Source organism: Erpetoichthys calabaricus, chromosome 8, assembly GCF_900747795.2.
Source record: "Erpetoichthys calabaricus chromosome 8, fErpCal1.3, whole genome shotgun sequence".
NCBI lineage: Eukaryota > Metazoa > Chordata > Cladistia > Polypteriformes > Polypteridae > Erpetoichthys > Erpetoichthys calabaricus.
Genome location: NC_041401.2, coordinates 58,710,739 through 58,737,336, shown reverse-complemented (window position 1 = coordinate 58,737,336; position 26,598 = coordinate 58,710,739). Strand labels below are relative to the sequence as shown.

At 36.6% G+C, this 26,598-nt stretch overlaps 1 protein-coding gene across 7 annotated transcripts in view; it reads left to right on the top strand.

The window, feature by feature from the left end:
* mgat5 (alpha-1,6-mannosylglycoprotein 6-beta-N-acetylglucosaminyltransferase) overlaps positions 1–26,598 on the top strand; it is a 262,957-nt gene that overhangs the window by 183,356 nt on the left and 53,003 nt on the right. For all 7 annotated transcript variants that reach the window (XM_051930552.1, XM_028806564.2, XM_028806565.2 and 4 more), the window contains 4 exons: positions 617–786; positions 2,470–2,604; positions 11,959–12,092; positions 15,554–15,687. In XM_051930552.1, the coding sequence (XP_051786512.1) occupies positions 617–786; positions 2,470–2,604; positions 11,959–12,092; positions 15,554–15,687 (573 nt within the window). The remainder of the gene's footprint in view (positions 1–616; positions 787–2,469; positions 2,605–11,958; positions 12,093–15,553; positions 15,688–26,598) is intronic.

Genomic DNA, 26,598 nt, shown 5'->3' with positions numbered 1-26,598 from the left:
TCAATATTGAACTTTGATGAAAGTCAACAACAAATTCAATGACTATAAGAGAACACCATGTAATGATTTCCTGCCATAGATCTTTGACAAATTAATAAATATGGAAAATATTATATCTTGTCCATAAGACTAAACCTTAGTTTAAATTTCACTTCACCATGTGCTTTCTTTGTCTCATAATTATTCATCCGTATATGAGCCTAATTTTTAATATGCTGTACACTAGCCTGGGTGTCACATAACAGGTCTCATACATAGCTTCTTTCCTAGCACAATCATGCTATTCTAATACACTTCATCACCTGGCAGGAGCAATATTCAAGAGACACATTGTCACTATACCTCTGTAACAGTCATTCTTTATTATTGAAAGGATTTAACCAAAATTAAAATTAAGTGGTTCTTAATTTAACAGAAAAAGAAAACTTGGAAAGGAATATCCTGGTTATTTATGTATTTTTTTTTACCATAAAAGCAGCAGTTAATAAGTAATTGGTATGAATGAAATGAAATGCATCTTTGTTTTTTCCATCATCTAGTGAATATAGTTTAAATTCACATATTGTATTTCTTTTGATCTTACATACTTCTAACTAACAACATTGTATTGTTTCAGATTCTTGTTCACTTAGGACTCTTGACAAAAGAATCAGGTTTCAAGATTGCAGAGAGTGCTTTCAGTGGTGGTCCTCTGGGTGAACTAGTACAGTGGAGTGATTTAATCACAACTCTGTACTTGCTGGGTCATGACCTCAAGATTTCAGCTTCCCTGGCTGAACTGAAGGAGTAAGGCTATTAATTTGACTTTTAACCTTGAATTTCTTTTTAAATTGCTTAATCTAAATCTTATATTAGGGTATTTTCTGTGGATGAAAAATAAAACAACTCAATCCAGTAGGCAAACCCGTTCAAATTAAGTGATTTTTGTCAGTGATGACTTAACGATAACATTTTCTTTCAACACAGAAAATAGACGCATAGACCATTGTTGCCAAATAACAATAAAATTGACCCCACTTTAGTGGTTTATTTGTTATGCGTCTTTATGACAAGGAAAGTTTCATTGCTGTATAAAAAAGTACAAGCCTCATATACAGTATATATATTGCAGTTTTTTGTAGTTAAACTGTAGGAAATTGCACTTTTTTGACTACACAGACTCTGGTACACCAAAGAGGTGTTTATGGGGTCCTTGAAATGTCAAGTAATTGTATATGTTTGCTCTTAGTTAAAATCTAGGACACTTGAAACCATCTACATCTTGGCAGAGATCAGATGCAGGGAGTATGGATGAGTCCTTTTTAAGGCCTCAGTGATGCAGGCCATAGACTGAAGAACTGATAAACTCTAAAGATGGCAATGCTGGTGAAATTTGGTGGGGTTAAATCCATTTTTTGACTAAATTTACTGCATTGGTGAATCTCTATAATGACAATGCAAAGAAGGATGATAGCAGGAAATGATGAACGCACTGAATCATTTATAGATTATTGCACTTCTAAATTTAAAGGAAATTGGAGGGTTGTGCCTTTATAATGAAGAAAGGGTAATGTTCCCTATCTCTCTATTACAAAAAAAAAAAACAACCAGGGAGACGAGACGTGATCTTCTCGGAAGACACTTAAAAGACCCACGAGACGAAACAGATTAGCCACGGAGCGTCTCGTGGGTCTTTTAAGTGTCTTCCGAGAAGATCACGTCTCATCTATATATAAAAATGACATGAAAATAATTATATTCTCAATTTTATAAGAGTACTAGAGTTAAATCCAGAATTCATTAGCCCTGCTAAAGTTACTAATCTCACATAGGTACTTTAAGAGACACAACTGCAGGTAGATTTGTAGGGTGGCAAATATATACAGTAAGGTAAATCTACCTTGAAAGGATAATCAATAAACAAGTCACAGACAGGCATTTGCACTACAGATTAGGGTAAGAGTGTCATATCTTATAGTGGACTAGAAGCAGCACTTGACATTGCATGAACAAGTAATTTTAAGATCTGGTCCCTTTGTCTTCTAGACTTGGCAACACTCTGTTCTGGTGTTTTATTTGCTCTGAGCCACCAGGTGGCACTGTTGTTCAAACTGTACTTACAAGGAGGAAAAAACAAAGGTATGCCCATTGTCAAAACTTTGGGTCCGAACAAACAGTAGTTCATTTTCTTCCCCTCATCAAATGAGGAGGTGTACAAATTTTGGCAGAGATTGGTCAGATTGTGGATATGTACACTGGACATACAAATACAAACACACATACACTAATTTTGAGCTTTATATATTGCATGGGTAAAATGGCACAGACTGAAGTGACCAAAAATATATTTTGTTACATTGTAACTTTTGATGTGATTTTTACCATTATGATTTTATATATATGCAGTATATATATATATAACATATACTGTATATATAAACACTTTTCATATTTAAATTGTAATTATGCATTGTTTTGTTTCCTTTTCAGGATAATGAAGAAAGTGGTTGGCAATAAATCTGGCTGCCCAACCCAAGGAGATAAAGTAGTGGAACTAATTTATATTGACATTGTGGGTCTAAGTCAGTTCAAGAAAACACTTGGCCCTTCTTGGGTTCATTATCAGTAAGTGTTTGGCTGTTTTATTTAATGGAATTGCAGTTGCATAATGAAATATTACATTGCTGCACAGGTTTAGGTAGAAAATCTCAGTAAATCTCTGGTAAAAGACTGGTAAATCTCAGACTTCTCCCACATTTTATCTAATAAATTTCTAAAATAATACACTGAAATACATGAAAAAGTAATGTATTCATTTGAAATATGATTTGTGTTTATAAAGTGCCTACATTCTAGTGATGTTTGAGACTTGAATGTTGAGAGGAGCTGTTGTAATACTGAACTGTAACTGCTTGATCATTTTCATTTTTGTGTTGAGATCAAAAGTACCAGATCAAAAAGCTGCTCAGGTACTTCAGGTACTTTAAATTAGGTTAGGCTAAAAACAGACCAAATTGCTTAACATACAGGTCTCAAAAGAAGCTTATTCTTACCATTCAAAAAACACATCTGAACTGTGTTATTTCATGAACGTGCTGCATTATTTCACCAAAATATCATCAAGTTGCCAATGGTAGCATTGTACACATGCATGCTTTCGTCTTATAGTGACAAATGGAGAGAGTCTGATCAGGGACCTGATTTAATCCATTTTATTTCAAGGTACCAAAGGCCACTTTACAAAAATACATATGAAATCAAACAGTCCAATATACAAACAAAATTAATGAGAACAACAAAAGCCAATATTAAAAGGATGGGTTTGAAGTCTAGATTTAAAAACAGAAAATGAGATACATGCATATAGCTCTAAAGGCAGGGGATGCCATAGCTGTGGCCCTGATACACTAAAAGCACCCATAATGCACAATCTGCATAATTTAATAGCAGAGAGTCAGAAGAATGAAGTGTACATGATGGAATATAGGGACAAATTAAAGAAGACAAGTAAGGCGGGGCTTGACCATGAAGAACCTTAAAACTTAAAGAAGTTTATATTGAATATGGAAAAGAACAGGTAGCCAATGCAATTTTAGAAGTGTAGGAGTAATATGCTTCCCAAGTTTTAAATGGGTAAGCACTCTTGCTGCTGAATTTTGTACATATTGTAATTTTTTTAGACTCTGAGCAGGGATACTAACCAGCACTGCATTGCAATAGTCAACTCACAAGGTGACAAAAGCATGAATAAGTGTCTCAGTTGCAGTATCAGATAGCAATGGACACAGCCTTAAAATTTACTAAAGGAGGAAAAAAGGTAACCTTGGTAATATTATTAATATTAGGATCAAAGGAGAGTGCTGAATCAAGAATACCACCAAGATTTTTAACCTGTCTAGACAAGGATGTAATAAAGCCAAGATTTTTTACTGAGGAATTGTCTATTTTGTTTAAAGTGGCACAAGGTGCAATAATTAAAGCCTCAGTTTTATCACTGTTTTGTCTGAGAAAGTTTTCTGACAGCCAGTGTTTGATGTCAGCCAAACAGGCAAGGAGTGTAAATAAATCTGTGTATCCTCAGCATAATGAACCGTAGACTGTGCAGTCTAATAAAGACCCCGAGAATAAACATATAAATGATAAACAGCAGAGGGCCAAGAACTGATCCCTGAAGGACACCCTGGAACAAATTGCTGATGGTCCTTAAAGTACAATTTAAGACTTGCAAGTACTTTTCCAGCAATATTTAACTTATTCTCAAGTCTAAACAAAATAAAGTTATAATGAACTGTATCAAAAGCAGCAGTGAAGTCTAAAAAGATCATTAGTATTTAAAGACAATGATCTGCTGTGATTAGGAGATCATTATTCACCCTGACAAGTGTTGTCTCTGTACTGTGATTGGCCCTAAACTTGGACTGAAATTCTTCAAACAGATTATTGAGGCAAGATGGTCTATTAAATGTCCACAACAGTATGTTCTAGGATTTTACTAAGAAAAGGAAGGTTTGAAATACGTCTATAGTTTTTAAAATCCTCTGGGTCATGTCCAGGTTTTTTGAGGACAAGTGCAACAACAGCCACCTTTAGGCTGTAAGGGAATAAGCAAGTAAAAAGAGATGTGTTGATAATACTGGTGGTAAAGGCAAGAGGAAAAGGCAAAGCAGCCTTAACCAAAAAAAACCTTAACCAAAAAAAAAGGCATGGGGTCAAGAATACAGGTAGTTGGCCTGGCAGTCATGACGAGCTTATGGACTGCAGGATCATCCAGCAATTGGAAGCTAGATAAACAGCTGCTAGAAAAGATAGGGGATGGACACAGTTTTGACTGAACAAGTGGACCCTTTTGAAATTCAGAATAAATCAGATCAATCTTATTATTAAAAAAGGACAGAAATTACTGACAAAGATCAGAAGAGACAACTAATGGAAAGTTATTTGCAGGTTTAAGTAGCTTATCCACAGTAGCAAAAATTGATAAAACTTCACGTGGATTTGAGTGTGAATACAGAGACATGCAAAAAAAAATCTATATGACAAAAAAATCAGAATTATGTAACATGGTATACATACATTTCTAATCAATTTAACCTTTAGAAAATCACAATCAAATGTGCATATGTGAACGCACCTTGAATGCCTCCCTGAGACATCCATATATGGAGCATGCTAATCAGCCTCATATATATGCAGTCACAATGCTGCAGAACTTCACTAGATGGTAAAGCAGCCTCCTTGCTGATGCACGGAGACACCTCCACATGCCAGCAAAAGTATCTGGCTGCGCTCCACCACTGACAGCAGAAGATCATGCATGGTGTTATACCTCCTCTTCTCTGTGTTCCTGGGTTCAGGGAAAGGAGTAAGACAGGAGTGTCTGAGCGAGTAGCCACTATTACCTGGCAAAGGTAATAACATCATTGCTGTTACAATGTAACAGTACAGGCTATATGAAAATCAGAGGGCTCAGCCAGATATCTTATCAATAAGCCAGCCACCACGTACAGTATCATCACCTATGTCAAAGCTACCTTGCCTCAAAATAAATGAATTACTGGTAGACCTAGGCCACTGAGCCATGACATTTGTCAGTCTCATCTTGACATCAAAGATGACTTGTACATTAATGGAATGTCTCTGCTCAATGTTATCAAAAGCAGCTTTATTCTCGCTAGGTGACCTTACTGCAATACAAGTGCAGTCATTTTCTCCAATTCCGATCCAGACACTATTGCAAGTTGCCATTTTATGTTGGCAAAAACATGTTACGTTTTATGTATGTGCATTCACACCATATGAAAACTGGAAGTAGTGCCTCACAAATCCGTTAATGACTTCCAGCACAGCAGGTATGATGGAGTGAAGCTCAGCTGAGATATTCTTGACCTGTTTGCCAGTTCCCTATGAAGTGACAACAGGTAGATGATGGCCAAAGTTTTTCTGTGCAAACACACTGCATTGGCCCTCTTAAAAGGGAACTAAAAACAGTTGTTATAAATATACAGATGCTCCCCCATCAGGTTTTCTTTTATAAATCCTGATGTTTGTGTGGGAAGTTGTGTATTCACATTTAGAGACTTTTTTTTCGCATACGCAAGCTATATAAATAAGGCCCCATGTGTGCTGAAGTGACATTGTACTTGCGTGCTTAGTTTTAATCAGGTTGTTTAGTATAGAGGTAGTGTAGAGCTAGCATTCCTGCCTTACCACACCATAATTTGATTGCTAGCCTGGTCAGGATCTGTATGGAGTTTCCATATTCCCCCCCTGCCTATGTGGTGTGACTGACCATGTGTAACTCTGAAAGATTTTACATATATTATGGAAATGTGTCATTTTGATAACCTTTACATATTTTGCAAGTTAAGGAAAATCCAATGATATAATCAAAACTACACAAGAATCATCCTCTAAATGATATTCACCAAATTTGAACTAAATCTCTTATTACTGGTTTTGTTTTATACTTATAATGCATTGATAGTTTATTAATTGATTTTGCCTACCTGCTTACCTTATGTTTGCTAGGGGAATGCCTACCCTTCCAGTTTTGAGCAGAAAGCAAGACAAATAGCCATAATTACATTGCCTATTGCATTGAATTTATCATGAGTTGTGTGTCTTTGAAATGCATGTACGAATGAGTGGATGTTGTCTGTGAAAATACACCTAAACACAGGGAAACACAAATAATGATCACACTAAGATATGAACACAGGATTCTGGAAATGTGAGGCAGCAGTACTAACCACTAAACCAGTTTACAATCACTTAATGATGTGTTTATTCTTGTAGCTATGTTTTCATATACAGAATGTGGCAATAAATTTTAACTTTTAAACACTGATGGTTTAAAATGGTTACTTTTATTCGTGATATTTCCTTATACTAAGGATATCATCAAACCTTAAAAGAGTCCGCTTTGATCACTGTGCCTCATCATCCTCTGCATTTCACCACATATGCCCCTGATATCTTGGTCAGTTTCTAGTCAAGATGACACCTATTACTTTCACACAAAGTCTTTCTGGTAAATTTTGTGGATTCTCCTCTTACTCCATTACACTCTGCACATCCATCTGATTGTTATCTTCTCTGGTCTTTCCAAGTTTGCTTATGTTCCTCATTATTGGTCATGTTCCAATCACCTACTGTAAAGTACACCACTACTCGCATAACTTTCATAAACTGTCCCTTCAATTCCAGGCTGCTTTAGAAGTCAGAGTGGGGACAGTTCCCAAAATTTATTCCATGCTGTCTCTCACACGCCCACACCTCCTTATGCAAGCTACATGTCATGTAAGATACAGAATTTCCCTACAATACCCCTATATTCTCCACTGTAGACAACTAAATTTACACTCACTACATTTGCACTCTGTACCCCTCTTGCACACTTTGTCAAAACAAAACACACCTGCTGCCATCCATTTTCTTTATTTTGACTGATTGGAAAGGTTTGATTTGATTTTATTGTTTAGTTTTAGCATGTGGCATATCTTTATACAATACACAGCATATGAACAAAGATTCCAATTTTTGTAACAGGATATGAAACAAAATCACAAATGAATGTCTAAAATATTAATATAGTCAATTGACATTGTTCTGGCAAACAGGAAGTCATTTTAATTCCCTTCTTAGGTTTTTAGGGCACATAGTTCTATGATATGGTATATTGTTTGGCATTTGGCACCATGATCACATTTAGTTTTCTTATTTCTTTAAGGAATCCACATATCTATCATGAGGGTAGCATGGTAAGGAGACCAAGGTTCATGTCCTGGGTTCTTCCTGTTCTCCCCATGTCTACAGTATCCTCTGAATGTTCTTATTTCTTCCCACTGTCAACAGACATGCAGGTTAGGTGAACTGGCAATGCTAACTTTGCCGTAGTGTGTGTTTTCTGTGTGTGTGTTTGTGTATAGTTCCCCAACGATGGACTAGTACCCTGTCTAGGGTCTGTTTCTGACTTGCACCCTATGCTGGCTGGGATTTTCCAGCAATCCCCGTGACCCTTTTCTGAATTATATGGAATAGAAAATGTCACTATCTATCGTTGATTGGTACCTATTTTATTATGGATTGAATTGAATTGGCAGCAAGCATTGCATTTATTATAATATACATTGTATTATTGATTTGTACTGTAATTCATTTATCATGACTCCAGTTTAATCAAACCGGGCACAGCTTTCTGCTGCTGAAAAGACTACGCAAAGGGCTGGCAGTTTCGTGAAAGCTGGAGAATTTCACATAGCATTCAAAGAATGTTATTTCTGATTTTAGCTTTGCCACAGTTTTAAGTAATATTTTTTGCTTGTTTAAGTGAACCAGGGAAGTTACTGGTATGAATTATGTTGGTGAAGATTCACATTAGCCATACTTCTCACATATTTTCCACTGTGCAAGAAGAATTCTGAATGGATACCATCAAATTCTGCAAAGACATTACCTGCCTTGACTATTAGTGATAGCAAAAGAAAGAGTACTTAGGTTTAGTTTTCTGCTTTCAGTCTTCTGAGTTCTTGTTCCACTTGGATATTATGCTCAAGGCATTCAGTGCACTTATTTTTGATGCGAAAGATCACTGCACATTCAAGTCAGCTTCTTGAAGACAGGAGTATAATGCTGATTTGCATTTTGCATTCACAGCACTAGCAGTTACTTGAAGAGTTTCTGTCTGACTTCAAGGACAGTCAGCATTGCCGCCGACTTCTATCCTTAGTCCTTGGTGAAATTTTAAAAAGGCAAACTGGCATATGTTCTCTGTAAATCTTTCATGAATTGCTACAATGCATTCCTGAGAGTACACTACACTACAAAATGTGTAGGTACAGTGACAAACATGGTAAAGAAATATATTCCTATAGGATATAAGAAGATTATTCCAGGGTGGTGAGATGCAAGTGAAAATTTGCATCAGAGTTTCATTGAAAGCGTCAAGAAAGGGTTTGCAGAAATACTAGATAGTTCTGATGCTACATGCCCAGAGAAGCTGTTTAAACTGCACTAAACCTGGGAGGTAAAAACAATAAATTATATTTATGTGAAAGTTAATCATATGAGCAATGTTAGGCTAACATACAAAAGATTATGATCCACTCATCAACAAAAACAATATTTACCGTTTAGTTAAAAAGCTGTACATCTAGGCCAGTAGGTATCCACTGATGTTTTGTCTTGGTAGAATTTTATATTACTCTACTTTCCCCTTTTGTATTATTAATGTGTAGCCTTTGTTAGAATGCCTCAAATCTCACAGACGTACCACTGTTTATAAGGTATTGTAGTATATAATTTCTCCCCACCTTCCCTTCTACATTTATACCCTCAAGCAATCAGGTGTAGTAAAAGACAAGCAGGAGTTAAGTTACACTTTAAATAATGTATTATTAGCAAAGTACAAGTTAATATTGGCAACCATACAACCTGATAAATGCTGATTTGTAGTGTCAGGTGACACAAGGACTTGTTCGTTACTTAAAATGTCTCTAGTTAAGGCATCATTTTGGTCAGCTTTCTTCAGAACTGTGTCAATATCCCTGCCGAGTTGTGCTTCTCAGTCTGGTCATTTTCAGTTCATGGTGTGTGAGATGCTCCTTCATCAGATGGTAGAAGAGAGAGGGGGAGGGGTAAAGCAAGCAAATTTATAGATTCTCTGTCCATACCTTACAGCTAATAGGGTGTCATGGTACTTAATGGCTTCAGGTAACTTTAGACCAGTAGAATTCTAGTGCGACACAATGGTTTCACACCTGCCCCCAATACCATTTGTTAAAGTGAATCTTGCCAGCTAGGTAGTTGGCCTCCATGCAGGGGTTGATTGAGAAAGCCCTGCAGAGAATCACTTACCAAACTGGTTTTATGCACTTCACCCAACCATGTTCTAAAATTACAAAGACTCGGTCCTAAAAAAGTGGGGAGGGTTATTAACCATCAAACCATTGCTGTTCTTATCAATGATATAACACAAATGTCTAAGTTACAAATAAAGACATGCAAAATATTTATCAACTTACAGTGCATCCGGAAAGTATTCACAGCGCATCACTTTTTCCACATTTTGTTATGTTACAGCCTTATTCCACAATGGATTAAATTCATTTTTTTCCTCAGAATTCTACACACAACACCCCATAATGACAATGTGAAAAAAGTTGACTTGAGATTTTTGCAAATTTATTAAAAATAAAAAAATTGAGAAAGCACATGTACATAAGTATTCACAGCCTTTGCCATGAAGCTCAAAATTGAGCTCAGGTGCATCCTGTTTCCCCTGATCATCCTTGAGATGTTTCTGCAGCTTAATTGGAGTCCACCTGTGGTAAATTCAGTTGATTGGTCATGATTTGGAAAGGCACACACCTGTCTATATAAGGTCCCACAGTTGACAGTTCATGTCAGAGCACAAACCAAGCATGAAGTCAAAGGAATTGTCTGTAGACCTCCGAGACAGGATTGTCTCGAGGCACAAATCTGGGGAAGGTTACAGAAAAATTTCTGCTGCTTTGAAGGTCCCAATGAGCACAGTGGCCTCCATCATCCGTAAGTGGAAGAAGTTCGAAACCACCAGGACTCTTCCTAGAGCTGGCCGGCCATCTAAACTGAGCGATCGGGGGAGAAGGGCCTTAGTCGGGGAGGTGAGCAAGAACCCGATGGTTACTCTGTCAGAGCTCCAGAGGTCCTCTGTGGAGAGAGGAGAACCTTCCAGAAGGACAACCATCTCTGCAGAAATCCACCAATCAGGCCTGTATGGTAGAGTGGCCAGACGGAAGCCACTCCTTAGTAAAAGGCACATGGCAGCCCGCCTGGAGTTTGCCAAAAGGCACCTGAAGGACTCTCAGACCATGAGAAAGAAAATTCTCTGGTCTGACGAGACAAAGATTGAACTCTTTGGTGTGAATGCCAGGCGTCACGTTTGGAGGAAACCAGGCACCGCTCATCACCAGGCTAATATCATCCCTACAATGAAGCATGGTGGTGGCAGCATCATGCTGTGGGGATGTTTTTCAGCGGCAGGAACTGGGAGACTAGTCAGGATAAAGGGAAAAATGACTGCAGCAATGTACAGAGACATCCTGGATGAAAACCTGCTCCAGAGCGCTCTTGACCTCAGACTGGGGCGACGGTTCATCTTTCAGCAGGACAACGACCCTAAGCACACAGCCAAGATATCAAAGGAGTGGCTTCAGGACAACTCTGTGAATGTCCTTGAGTGGCCCAGCCAGAGCCCAGACTTGAATCCAATTGAACATCTCTGGAGAGATCTTAAAATGGCTGAGCACCAACGCTTCCCATCCAACCTGATGGAGCTTGAGAGGTGCTGCAAATGGGCGAAACTGGCTAAGGATAGGTGTGCCAAGCTTGTGGCATCATATTCAAAAAGACTTGAGGCTGTAATTGCTGCCAAAGGTGCATCGACAAAGTATTGAGCAAAGGCTGTGAATACTTATGTACATGTGATTTCTCAGTTTTTTTATTTTTAATAAATTTGCAAAAACCTCAAGTAAACTTTTTTCACGTTGTCATTATGGGGTGTTGTGTGTAGAATTCTGAGGGAAAAAAATGAATTTAATCCATTTTGGAATAAGGCTGTAACATAACAAAACGTGGAAAAAGTGATGCGCTGTGAATACTTTCCGGATGCACTGTATATGGCTTTAAAGCCAGCTCACTTATCCAGAACTTTGTCCACTGTCCTATGTAGACCACCTATGTCTCCACTACTGCCCCACTTCAACTGAATGCTTCTTAAGAAAACACCTTTCCGTTCGTTTGCAGTTTTTGCATACTTATGCAGAAAAACAAAACAAAAGTGAAATGGCTTTAATGTTATGCTTTTTTGAGATTCCTGGTAAGTCATGTTTTTGTTGAAAAACTTTTGTATGTGAATACAGCCTTGGTCTTAATATATGTTTATAGTATATTAAATTGCATAAATATATAAATGCATTTGTTTATATATGTTTTTTCTAGGTGTATGCTCAGAGTTTTAGATTCGTTTGGGACTGAACCAGAGTTCAACCATGCTCACTATGCACAGTCAAAAGGGCACAAGACACCTTGGGGAAAGTGGAACCTTAACCCTCAACAGTTCTACACTATGTTTCGTAAGTTTACCACACACATATATATATGTATATATATTGTGTATATATATATATATATAGTATATATTATATATATATGTATATATATGTATATTTATTTGACATGTACATTTGTATATAAATATTGATTAAATTTATGTTTTTGCTCAAAGTAAGAGCTAGCCAATGCTTATTATTCTTGTATTTTGTTCTGTACTTTTACTGCAAAATCATTTTTCAATTTATTTAATTTCAACTCCCAGTCATTTATTTGATCAGTGTTTCTGAATGGGTAGACAAAGTAGGTACACATAAATAAACTTAAAGATGACCTTTTAATAATTAATATAAAATATATTTATGGTATTTTTGTGTTCATTATAATTTTACAGGTGCTGCTAATGGTAAATACATATTTTAGATTTATAATGCAAAGCTACAAAACATATTACCGTCTTGCAAATAACATTAATATTGCATTATTTTGCAAAGTATTGCATTATTTTGCAATAATTATTGTTTTATTTTGCAAAAGAATTGTATTACTTCACAATAATCATTGTGTTATTTCGCAAAGACATAGCCTGCTGCCATCATTTTCATAATAAGGGAGAGATTTAGCATGTGCATAGCTTGTAATCAAGTGACAAGAACTAAACAAACATTATAGATATATGTTTAGGTTTAATCAGGTTTAAATTTTACTTAATTTAGTACAGATGTTTTAACATAACAGACAGCAACGAGTTTTCCTCCATGCCTTACAGTGCCAGTCTGCATGGATTTTGCATGTTCTTTCCAAGGCTTTGTGGATTGATTGATATCAGTGAGTGGTTAACTTTGGGTCATTAACTGTTTTAACACTGAATACTGTAAATGTGTCAGTAATAGTTCTCAATTACCAAAAAATGTTTAATCCTTAATGTGCTGTTAAGTAACATCCACCCCCTTTTTCTATATCCAAACTGAGCTCCCAAATATTTGAAGTATTGACAGTAGATCACCCTGTTTCAAAATGATATCTATAGTAAATGACTGGATTAAAACTAAATTGATCATTTATTTATCAGTTGTTGAATTTTACATAGTACTCTGTTCATCTAGGGTGTGCGATTGAACCCTGGTGTACTGTCCACCATGGTTAAGTCTTGGCTTACAACCTGTGCAGCTGTAGTGATCACTGGCTCCACGTAACCCTACATTTGACAGAATAAATTTACCCCTCTGCATATGTAGGATTAAATGTACAGTATTATGCCTATAACATCTGTTCAAATAAGAGCTGCAACAACTAATCAACATTATCAGCAATAATCGATAACGTTGGCAACGATTACTTTCATCGATTAGTTGATTACATCATTAGGTTTAATACATTGTGGCGCTCAATTGCGTCGCTACTTCTCTCAGGGGTTAAAGCATTTGAAAAAAGACAAACAGTAAGCAAGTGGCAGAAAAGACTGTGACATAAGACTTTCAAGGTGTGAGAACACTATACTCTGAGCACAAAAAAAAATGGTTGTCAGTTGCAAAATATGTAGGTCTGACTTTGTATAGCACGAGAGCACATCGGAGATGCACAAACATTTGAACAGGAAATGTTTTTGGCTGTCACTGGATGATTAGAGCACACACATGTATGATGATACCGATGGTAGCAGACATAATCTTTGCAATATTACACGGTAATTACTATAAAATAATGCAATTCTTTTTTGAAATATGGCAAATCTTTTGTGAAAAAGCAGCACTTTTGTGAAGTAGCACAATACTTTTGTGAAGTAATACAATAAATATTTTTTTAGAGTGCCGGGAATAAGTTTATGTACAAAAGGGCAGTATACCACGAAACGTTTTGAATAAGTTATATAATAATGCCATTTATGAAAGTGCAAAACGCTATATTTTTGTAGACACCTGGGGTTTCATAGCTAGTCTGTTCTTTCACACTTGGCTTGGTCTTTTCTTAAGATGTTGGGAGAAGTATTTTTCTTCTCCTTTTTGTCACAGTATAGGTTAACCAAAGTGTTTCTATTACCAAATGAATAACATGTCAGCTAGTTAACCACAAAATGCTATGCTAGTGTTATGCCATATTAACTCAGAAACTTATGCAGGGCTCAAAATATGTGCATTTTGTCAAAGAAGTTCCTTATAAGCAATTAACTGCTGAAATGGCAAATTCTTAAAATATGGAAAAAAAAAAACTATCTCTCAATGGCTACTTACATATCTGTACAAAGATTTGCTAAATGCTAAACCATTAAATATTTTGTTTGAAAACAAATGTACTTTCAATTAAAATGCCACAATGTTTTTTCTGTATTAAGTACATACTGTGTCCTTTGTTATACAATATTGTTACAAGAGTTTACTACATTTGCAGTCATTTTAATTCTTTTGATGTTTTCATAAATTTTCCAAGCCACATTTTTACTTAATATCCTGCAGTGATCATAAAGCAGGAACCAACTCTGGTCAGAGCCTCACTTTGCTTGGCCATTTACACAAAAGTAGAGCATAAAAAGAAAGTAAAGTTCACACATAACAGGAGACCATTCAGTCAGTTAAACGTTTTGGTTAACTCATAGCTAAATTAACCTAATATTTCTTTTAAATACTTCTTAAAAGTTGTCTGTTCCTGCTTCAGCTACATTAGTTAGAAGTTTGTGAACATATCCCTGACACTTGGTGATTCCAGTTTTCATATTTTTTCTTTTTTCTTTCTCATATATCTTAGCAGATCAGCTTAAGTACGTAGGGATAAACATCACAAGTAAACACAAAGCTCTTTGTAAACAAACTTTTGTGCTGTTTGCATGGAAAAAATTAAACAAGATGTGAGTAGATGGTCTGCCCTCTGTCTCACATTAGCAGGGAGAATCGCCACTGTCAAGATAAACATCCTTCCCAAGCTTCTTTTTTCTATTTCAAACTACCCCCATATGAATTAACAAATCCTTTTTAAGAAATTAGATTCAATCATAACCTCATTTATTTTGAGTACAAAACATCCACACATACAAAGGGTGACCCTACAATGACCTAAAGCAGAAGGGGGTATGGCACTACCTAACTTTCAGTTTTACTACTGGGCTGCAGATATGCAGGCCATAAAGACCTAGAAATCATTGAAATTGATCAATATACACAAACCTCGTCTACAAAAGAATTCTTTTAATTTTCTTAGAGAGAGAAATTCCTCCACCTATGCCATTTCTTTAGCCTTTTATTTGTGTTTGTTTTTTTAAATGTATTGTAAAACAGTTGTTCATGAAGGAGATATATCTATGGGGAATACCATACATTTTTGGACCTTTAAGTAAAATGTTCGATGCGTGGTTGCAGAAACAACAGGAACCAGTGGGTGAATATGTAGTCTGGTATCCCTGGTTCCCACTGAATCAGTAATGAGTCTGAATCCTTTTACGAGGCATTGCATACAATAAAATCTTTAACTATTTCTGTTACTTTTTTCACAGCTCACACTCCAGATAACAGTTTCGTAGGATTTGTGGTGGAACAACACCTAAATGCCAGTGACATTAAACATATGGATGAAATCAAAAGGCAAAATCAGTCTCTTGTGTATGGGAAAGTGGATAATTTCTGGAAGGTAAATCCCATCAATATTGTAACTTTATGTAGAAAATTAACTATTTTATCTTTTTTGCATAGGTGCTTGACAGGCTTTGCTTCTTTTAAATACGCCTATACTTAAATCTTTGTTAGAGTACAAGTCTCAGGCACAATTTAAAGCAGACAAGATGAACTTTGAAAAAAGATTCTTTACATTCTTATGACTTTCCTCTGAGCTTTCAATGGGATGATATATACCAAATAAATATTGCACAGTTTATGATGCAATATGAATCAATATACCTATTTATGCTTTTTTGGTCTGTGATTCAGTGTTAAAAAAATTCAAATTAGAATTAGAAAACATTACTGAAAAATGTAAAGAGGTAACTAAAAACATAAATGATCTGCCTAATCTGAATTAAACTTGATTTATTTTGTGTAGCTTCACAGTGTTCAAGCTCAGAAAGCTTACATATGCCTAGGTGCTGTATATCTCTCAAGTTCCCAAATGCAAGCATGTACAGAGCTGGCAGTGTAGGATGTGTTTAAAGAAAAATCCGCAATCCAACTAAGTTTGTTTTAAAATAATAAGAACGTAAGAAACGTTACAGGGTACAGGTTTAGGTATAAAACTGTTTGCTCCTTATTACCTGCCATCTGCAAAGCAGAAAACAGACCAACCAAGTCTATATTCAGAATAATTTAAAAAAAACGAAACAGCATTTACATGTTAGTGTATAGGGAATAAAGTTAGAAAACACAGTTAAATAAATGGAAGGTTCTATATATAGCTATAGAATTCAAACATTTTAATATAACTACAAAATACTTGTATAAAATTAATATAACATTAACTTGCTAAGAATAACCCTTAAAGCTAGAATTATAATGTATTGGCAGTATATTGTACAGTATACATTATTTAGTTGTAGAAGTAGTATTGTAAAGTGTGTGGTAAAATGTTTACTTGAAAGTCTGATCAGCATGGAACGCATTGTCATTCTGTGCTGCCTTTGATCAATCATAATAGTGTACATAACGTTTATCTAATAGAAAACAGAAATTAATTTACCTGATGCACTTCTTAGTACTGTTGATGCTCCAATTTCATGAAACCTTGTCAGAAAACCTTTATGGAGAAGACTACAGTATAGCTGGCTTTCCTTACTCCTGTTTTTACATTCCCATTTCTTGAAATCTTGAGGGGGAAAAAAAGTGAGAAAAATCTCAGTTATGTGTGATCTTTGAAAGCAAACACTAATATCAGCAGTATTCCAGAAAATGTTAACCTTATAGAGTCTATGCTCAGTTTTTAATAAAGTCACAATTCTGACAACTGACTGCCCTTCCCCTCCTCAACATTCTATAATATCATAAGTATGTGTTGGACCAAGTAAAGAGAAGCGGATTAAATCATTTTATTGTTGTATTCCAATGCTAATAGAAGGATACCTGCAGGAAAATGTAAATAGAGAAGGTTCAGTACCAGTTCATAATTGATTACAGACTTTTGTTTTTGAGTCAATAACAAACAGAGCTACAATGTGGTCATATAAGCATTGGTTCTAATCATGATATGCTAGCCTAAAGTAATGAGACTTCATCCTGGATGTACTGTACATATTATATACTGGAAGATTGTTTCACAGCTCTTCAGCTCTGTAGCTAAATCCATGACTTCCTAGAGTAATTTAATTTATCTTTGGAAGACCAAACACAGTATTATAATGTACACATTTTTGCATGTATGAATTGATAAATTCACTGCCTCCACTGGGCATTCTGCCCAACATAAATTATCTAAATCTGTACTCATGGTTTTCAGGCTTCACGTGGAAGAATTAGACGATGATGTCCATGTGGACATTTGGCCTTTAATCCGTCAATGTAGGAACTTCATGGTGCCTTGATGAGATGGTGGTAGCACAGATTGCCACCACAGAAAATCAGTGAAAGAACAACAGAGAAAGTAAGGGTTAGTACAGATTGTGGAACCATGATAAAAACAATAATTAAATGCATTTACAGAATATTAGGTGGTGGCTCTGAGGCTAAGGATCTGTGCTGGTATCTAGAAGGTTGCCGGTTCAAATCCCTGTCACTGCCAAAAGAGATCCTACTCTGCTGGGCCCTTGAGTAAGACCCTTAACCTGTGATTGCTCCAGGGGTGCTGTACAATGGCTGATCCTGCGCTTTGACCCCAAGGTGTATGTGAAAACTAACAAATTCCTAATACAATTTCTTGGCAAAATAAAGAACAAAAATAAAAAACTATAAGAAAGCCATGTTAAAATAATGGGGATTTTTATCAGTTTTTATACTGCTCCACCCTATTAGCCTTGAGGTTTTCTGTTGGTAAGCTATTCCAGATTTTAGGTGCATAACAGCAGAAGGTCGCCTCACCACTTTTGGTAAGTTTAGCACTTGGAATTATAAGCAGACACTCATTTGAAGATCTAAGGTTACAATTTTGAGTGTAAGGTGAAAGGCATTCCGAAATATAGGACGGAGCAAAATTATATAAAACTTTGTAAACCATAAGCAGTATTTTAAAGTCAATTTTAAATGGCATGGTTAACCAATGTAGTGACATCAAAACTGGAGAGATGTGCGTGGATTTTCTTTTCCTATTTAAGATTCTGGCAGCTACATTCTGCACTAGTTGCAACTGATTGATATCTTTTTTTCGGGTAGTCCTGAGAGGAGTGCGTTACAGTAATCTAGCCGACTGAAAACAAAAGCGTGAACTAATTTTTCAGCATTTTGCAAAGTTATAAGGAATCTAACTTTTGATACAGTTAGGTCCATAAATATTTGGACAGAGACAATGTTTTTCTAATTTTGGTTCTGTACATTACCACAATGAATTTTAAATGAAACAACTCAGATGCAGTTGAAGTGCAGACTTTCAGCTTTAATTCAGTGGGGTGAACAAAATGATTGCATAAAAATGTGAGGCAACTGAAGCATTTATTTAACACAATCCTTTCATTTCAGGGGCTCAAAAGTAATTGAACAATTGACTCAAAGGTTATTTCATGGGCAGGTGTGGGCAAGTCCGTCGTTATGTCATTATCAGTTAAGCAGATAAAAGGCCTGGAGTTGATTTGAGGTGTGGTGCTTGCATGTGGAAGATTTTGCTGTGAACAGACAACATGCGATCAAAGGAGCTCTCCATGCAGGTGAAAGAAGCCATCCTTAAGCTGTGAAAACAGCAAAAACCCCTCCGAGAAATTGCTACAATATTACGAGTGACAAAATCTACAGTTTGGTACATCCTGAGAAAGAAAGCAAGCACTGGTGAACTCGGCAACGCAAAAATACCTGGACATCCACGGAAGACAACAGTGGTGGATGATCGCAGAATCATTTTCATGGTGAAGAGAAACCTCTTCACAACAGCCAACCAAGTGAACAACACTCTCCAGGGGGTAGGCGTATCAATATCCAAGTCTACCATAAAGAGAAGACTGCATGAAAGTAAATGCAGAGGGTGCACTGCAAGGTACAAGCCACTCAGAAGCCTCAAGAATAGAAAGGCTTGATTGGACTTTGCTAAAGAAAATCTAAAAAAGCCAGCACAGTTCTGGAAAAAATTCTGTGGACAGATGAAACCAAGATCAACCTCTACCAGAATGATGGCAAGAAAAAAGTATGGAGAAGGCGTGGAACAGCTCATTATCCAAAGCATACCACATCATCTGTAAAACACGGTGGAGGCAGTGTGATGGCTTGGGCGTGCATGGCTGCCAGTGGCACTGGGACACTAGTGTTTATTGATGATGTGACACAGGACAGAAGCAGCCGAATGAATTCTGAGGTGTTCAGAGACATACTGTCTGCTCAAATCCAGCTAAATGCAGTCAGATTGATTGGGCGGCGTTTCATGATACAGATGGACAATGACCCAAAACATACAGCCAAAGCAACCCAGGAGTTTATTAAAGCAAAGAAGTGGAAAATTCTTGAATGGCCAAGTCAGTCACCTGATCTTAACCCAATTGAGCATGCATTTCTCTTGTTGAAGACTAAACTTCAGACAGAAAGGCCCACAAACAAAACAGCAACTGAAAGCCGCTGCAGTAAAGGCCTGGCAGAGCATTAAAAAGGAGGAAACCCAGCATCTGGTGATGTCCATGAGTTCAAGACTTCAGGCTGTCATTGCCAGCAAAGGGTTTTCAAAGAAGCATTAGAAATGAACATTTTATTTCCAATTATTTAATTTGTCCAATTACTTTTGAGTCCCTGAAATGAAGGGATTGTGTTAAAAAATGCTTTAGTTGCCTCACATTTTTATGCAATCGTTTTGTTCACCCCACTGAACTAAAGCTGAAAGTCTGCACTTCAACTGCATGTGAGTTGTTTCATTTAAAATTCATTGCTGTAATGTACAGAACCAAAATTAGAAAAAAAGTTGTCTCTGTCCAAATATTTATGGACCTAACTGTATATTTCTCAAGCGAAAAAATGCTGTCCTGGTAATCTGATTTAAAAATGATTTAAAATTAAGGTCAGAGTCAGTAATTACCCCTATATTCTTTACCTCTGTCTTGACTTTTAAGCCTAATGGATCAAGTTTATTTCTAATACCCTCACTATATTCATTTTTGCCAATCACTAAGGTTACTGTTTTCTCCTTATTTAGTTTGAAAAACTGACTACTCATCCATTCAGAAACAAAAGTAAGACATTGGGGTCAGTGAACCAAGAGAGTGGGGGTCATCAGGCACTATTGATAAATACAGTTGTGTGTCATCAGTATACCTGTGGTAGCTCACGTTATGCCTTGAGATAATCTGACCTAATGGAAGCATGTAGAAAAGAGAAGTGGACCCAGGATAGATCCTTGTGGAACATCACATAGAGTATCATGTGTCTTAGAAATATAATTACTAGAATTAACAAAGAATTTTTTACATGTTCAGTAAGACTCAAACCAATTTAAGACATTGCCAGAGAAGCCCACTCACTGACTAAGGCAATTTCTAAGAATATTGTGATCAAATGCTGCACTCAGATCTAATAGGATGAGAATAGATAAACGGCCTCTATCTGTATTAACCCACAAATCATTTACTACTTTAACGAGTGCAGTTTCTGTACTGTGACTTGTTCTAAAACCTGACTGAAACTTGTCAAGAATAGAATGTTTATTCAATTGATCATTTAGCTGCGTACAGTAATGACTGCCTTTTCTAGGATTTTACTTAAGAAAGGTAGGTTAGAAATAGGTCTAAAATTGTCAAAAACAGAGGAGTCGAGATTATTTTTCTTGAGCAGGGGTTTAACAACAGCATTCTTAAGACAGTCTTCGAAGACCCTTGTATCTAATGATGAATTTACTATGTCAAGCACACTACCAGTTAGCACACCGGATACTTCTTTGACAAAACTAATGTAACAGATATCAGGCATGGGTTGGCATTATTGCCAGGATAGTTCATGACCCATTACCTTGCCGAGATGCCAGTTTGTTGGAAGGACAGAATTTTTACACAGACTATTTGCTTCCGGACAGAATAGCTGGTAGCCCTCATGGACGACAGTTGCTACAGGGATGCTTGGAGGGAAAGCTGGGAGTTGTAGTCCAGCAGCGCAGCCCTGTGGTGTTCCATCTGGGCCGCCAGAGGGAGTTGCAGGGACAATCGTCTCTATTTCAAAGAACCTTCACCCGACCCAGAAGTACCTCCAGCCAGTAGTGTCACGACACCGGAATTACTCCTGGGTCTTACTTAAAAGAAGCTGCTTGACCTTGTTCAGATGGTCAGAATCAGGAGGCAGTGGAAAATGATCGCCATGAAGTGGTTGGGGGGGGTGGCATGGTTGGGATAGAGAAGGTAGAGAAAGGAAGAATTGTGCTGTATGATTGTTACATCACGTGTTCAAATCTTTGTTATAATAAATTGTCATTTGAGTTTGTATTTTTTTTGGTGTATTAGAGGGTTTGGGTGGTCGTTTGCGACCCCAGCAGGTCACACTAGTCAGAGGCTGGACAATATTTGTAAAGAATGTTTCATTGCCATGCAAAATTCACAGTAGAGCACAAGCTCTATATAATACATATTGTGGGAGACCTCATATCAAAACTGGGGTGCACCTGCAAAGATATCTCCATGACACTACAAAGGAATACAGCATGGAAGAAACTGACTGCATATTTCCATGTGCACTTTCTGAGCTGGTATGGCATTCTAGCTTTATTCCATTTTTCACCGCAATGGACTGTGGCATCTCCCACTCGGACCTTAAAGGGGACTCCAACCCCCAATTTCTCCAATCTAATGTATGTATATCAAAGTGATCAAAACTCCAAAAGGGACTGATTAAGAAATCATGTAAAATTTGCAACACATTGGGAGGTAGAAATGTTTCTTGGCTATCACTAAAACTGACATAGATAAATAGCATTTTTAAAATGTATTATGTTGGATGGAGTGTCCCTTTAAACTATAGGAATTTAGGAAAATATTAAAAATGACATTGATTAAAGGAAAGTTCATGCAGATCAGAAGTGTACTAGACAACTGTGGAGCTAACATGGAGTGTGTTTGGCTGCAAGTGACATAATGTAAAACTGCCAAAAAAAAAGAATGATACTGCAACTGCAGTATCTGTAACTGCAGTATGATACTGCAACTCAAAATATTACAGAGTATGGAAAAGTATTAAAGCCTGTCATGTGCCAATAGTGTTGAGGAACATTCATTTTTAAAAGTAACTTAGTTACATTGCTCATTACTTACAAAAAACAGTAAGTAAATAAATAGTTATATAGTTATTTATAAAATATAATGCATTAGGAATTTTGTGTTACTTTTTCTTCTTTTGTATAAAAAAACTACATCTTTAACTGGTCTGCATTTGTTATTAAATCTTAAGCCCATATAGAAACCTTCATTAACCTAACCACAAACATACAACCAAATGTGATAATTTTCTTACATTTTATAAATGTTTAGTCCTTCTGGTGTGGTGAAACCAACATCTATCCCTTTTCTCCATCCCCAAATGCAAGCCCCCAAAGATTCCTAGTATGAATACTAGCCCTACCATATCACAGTTTCAAAAATATCTATAGCAAACAGCTTGGTTTAAACTAAACTGATACCTTATTTGTATGTTTCTGTTAGTGAAATACAACAAATACTGCATCCACTAAACAGTATCATCTCCAGATAGAGGAGCAGCTTCAGCGACAGACTGCTGTCACTGTCCTGCTCCACTGACAGACTGAGGAGTTCGTTCCTCCCCCAAACTATGCGACTGTTCAATTCCACCCGGGGGGGGTAAACGTTAACATTATTCAAAGTTATTGTCTGTTTTTACCTGCATTTTTATTACTCTTTAGTTTAATATTGTTTTTTGTATCAGTATGCTGCTGCTGGAGTATGTGAATTTCCCCTTGGGATTAATAAAGTATCTATCTATCTATCTATCTATCTATCTATCTATCTATCTATCTATCTATCTATCTATCTATCTATCTATCTATCTATCTATCTATCTATCTATCTATCTATCTATCTATCTATCTATCTATCTATCTATCTATCTATCTATCTATCTATCTACAGTGCATCCGGAAAGTATTCACAGCGCATCACTTTTTCCACATTTTGTTATGTTACAGCCTTATTCCAAAATGGATTAAATTAATTTTTTTTCCTCAGAATTCTACACACAACACCCCATAATGACAACGTGAAAAAAGTTTACTTGAGATTTTTGCAAATTTATTAAAAATAAAAAAATTGAGAAAGCACATGCACATTAGTATTCACAGCCTTTGCTCAATACTTTGTCGATGCACCTTTGGCAGCAATTACAGCCTCAAGTCTTTTTGAATATGATGCCACAAGCTTGGCACACCAATCCTTGGCCAGTTTCGCCCATTCCTCTTTGCAGCACCTCTCAAGCTCCATCAGGTTGGATGGGAAGCGTCTGTGCACAGCCAATTTAAGATCTCTTCAGAGATGTTCAATTGGATTCAAGTCTGGGCTCTGGCTGGGCCACTCAAGGACATTCACAGAGTTGTCCTGAAGCCACTCCTTCGATATCTTGGCTGTGTGCTTAGGATCGTTGTCCTGCTGAAAGTTGAACCGTCGCCCCAGTCTGAGGTCAAGAGCGCTCTGGAGCAGGTTTTCATCCAGGATGTCTCTGTACATTGCTGCAGTCATCTTTCCCTTTATCCTGACTAGTCTCCCAGTCCCTGCCGCTGAAAAACATCCCCACAGCATGATGCTGCTACCACCATGCTTCACTGTAGGGATGGTATTGGCCTGGTGGTAAGCAGTGCCTGGTTTCCTCCAAACGTGACGCCTGGCATTCACACCAAAGAGTTCAATCTTTGTCTCATCAGACCAGAGAATTTTCTTTCTCATGGTCTGAGAGTCCTTCAGGTGCATTTTGGCAAACTCCAGGCAGGCTGCCATGTGCCTTTTACTAAGGAGTGGCTTCCGTCTGGCCACTCTACCATACAGGCCTGATTGGTGGATTGCTGCAGAGATGGTTGTCCTTCTGGAAGGTTCTCCTCTCTCCACTGAGGACCTCTGGAGCTCTGACAGAGTGACCATCGGGTTCTTGGTCACCTCCCTGACTAAGGCCCTTCTCCCCCGATCGCTCAGTTTAGATGGCCGGCCAGCTCTAGGAAGAGTCCTGGTGGTTTCGAACTTCTTCCACTTAAGGATGATGGAGGCCACTGTGCTCATTGGGACCTTCAAAGCAGCAGAATTTTTTTGTAACCTTCCCCAGATTTGTGCCTCGAGACAATCCTGTCTCGGAGGTCTACAGACAATTCCTTTGACTTTATGCTTGGTTTGTGCTCTGACATGAACTGTCAACTGTGGGATGCACTCTATCTATCTATCTATCTATCTATCTATCTATCTATCTATCTATCTATCTATCTATCTATCTATCTATCTATCTATCTATCTATCTATCTATCTATCTATCTATCTATCTATCTATCTATCTATCTATCTATCTATCTATCTATCTATCTATCTATCTATCTATCTATCTATCTATCTATCTATCTATCTATCTATCTATCTATCGCTGCTGTGATAATAACTGGCTCCCTGTGACCATAAATGGGGTGAATTAAATTTAACCCTCAGCACATGAAGTGTTAATTGTACCTATCTATAATTTTTATTCTTTTCTTTTCACTTGATTGCATGCTATGCATATTTAAGTATTTTTTTCATAAGCTTCCTTGGTAATGCAGTAATGGGAATTTTTTTTTTTTTTTTTTTTAAGTAACAGGTATTTTTACTGCTGTTAAAAAAGTATTGTATTACGTTACTCCTTACATTAAAAAGTTACATATTTTCTAGAACCAATTTTTTTTTTTTAATTTTCAACTTTGGCTTTTTTGCAGGTGTTGCATTTTTCATGATATTTTGATAGGCTTATCTACTGTGTATCCCCCAGAGGCAACATGTTAAGTGAAAAAATCACTGTCATTGTAGTTATTTCTGAGAGACAACATTTCCAACTTCAGTCTTATCATGGAGTACTATCATTACATTAATGTTTGCACTGAAATTGATAGGATAAATGTGAACTAAACCACACAATTGTACTGCCTGGTGGCTTAATTTAATTTTCAAGTCTGTGTAAGAGAATGGAATAGTCGGTAGTATCAAAACTTGTGGTATAATCCAGTATGGAGTACTATCATTACATTAATGTTTGCACTGAAGTTGATAGGATAAATGTGAACTAAACCACACAATTGTACTGCCTGGTGGCTTAATTTAATTTTCAAGTCTGTGTAAGAGAATGGAATAGTCGGTAGTATCAAAACTTGTGGTATAATCCAGCGATTCTCAAACTGTGGGGCGAAGTAACAAAAAGGGGGACGCGAATGTTGCCATATGTGGTGCAATTTCGCTATTCGTAGGAAAATTTTAAACTTGTAGCGGTCTATCGGCAGCAAAAAATATAGGAATACATTTTATTAGGGTTTCAGAAAAACGTTAGGGGGGCGCGATTAAAACTGTTATGAAAACTCAGGTCGCAAATACTTAAAGGTTGAGAAACGCTGGTATAATCTAACATTATAATAGCTATAGTGTTTACAACAAAAGAAGACATTAGAACAGGGACTCCCTAGGAGGTCCATAGATGAGTTTCAGGGGGTCCGTGTGGGTCAGATAAAAATTAACATTTATATTCACTATATAGCTTGGTACTGTTGATATAGAGTAGATTTAGTAGCAGTAGTAATGGTAGTAGAAAACATACTAGTAGTAGATCTGTTTTAATTTGCACAAGAAGATTGTATTTCATAGTTATAATGAGTGGTCATTATGTTTTGCTTAAAAAAGGACTGTTGTTTTAGATTATTTACTTTAAAGTTTAACAATACTTTGTGTATGTCATATATGTATGAGACAATTAAATCTCAACAAATAAAGTACATTATATTCATTGCATGCAAAGTTGTGCTTATGTGAATATTTCTGGGGAAGGGGGTCCTGTAAAACCATCCACTCTGCAGCCTAAAATAAAGGAATGTTTAGAATATCATTATGCCAGGGTTCATTAAGTATTAAGCTCTGACTGTGTAATTAGTATAATGTTAATAAAACAGCTTTAGCTTCCAAGTAAGAAAATATTTATCAAACAACATTATGACTCGACTAATACTTATATGTCAGATTAATATTTAATATTAATATAAGCCAAGGTATTTGCAAATAAAGAATAAAGGTTACAGGGCCTCATAAAAGTATTCAGGATGTTAAACAAAATTTCAACCATTTTCAATAAATGATAAAAACCTGTTATTTTAAAAAGCATAATGTCACCTCAAGAAATTGCTTTAAAAATAGAAAAAGATTAATGCATTGTTAAGAGTTTTGCAGTGAAGCTTATATAAAAGATTGTTTTGTAAAATATGCAACTTTTGCCAAATATTAGTATATTTTATATA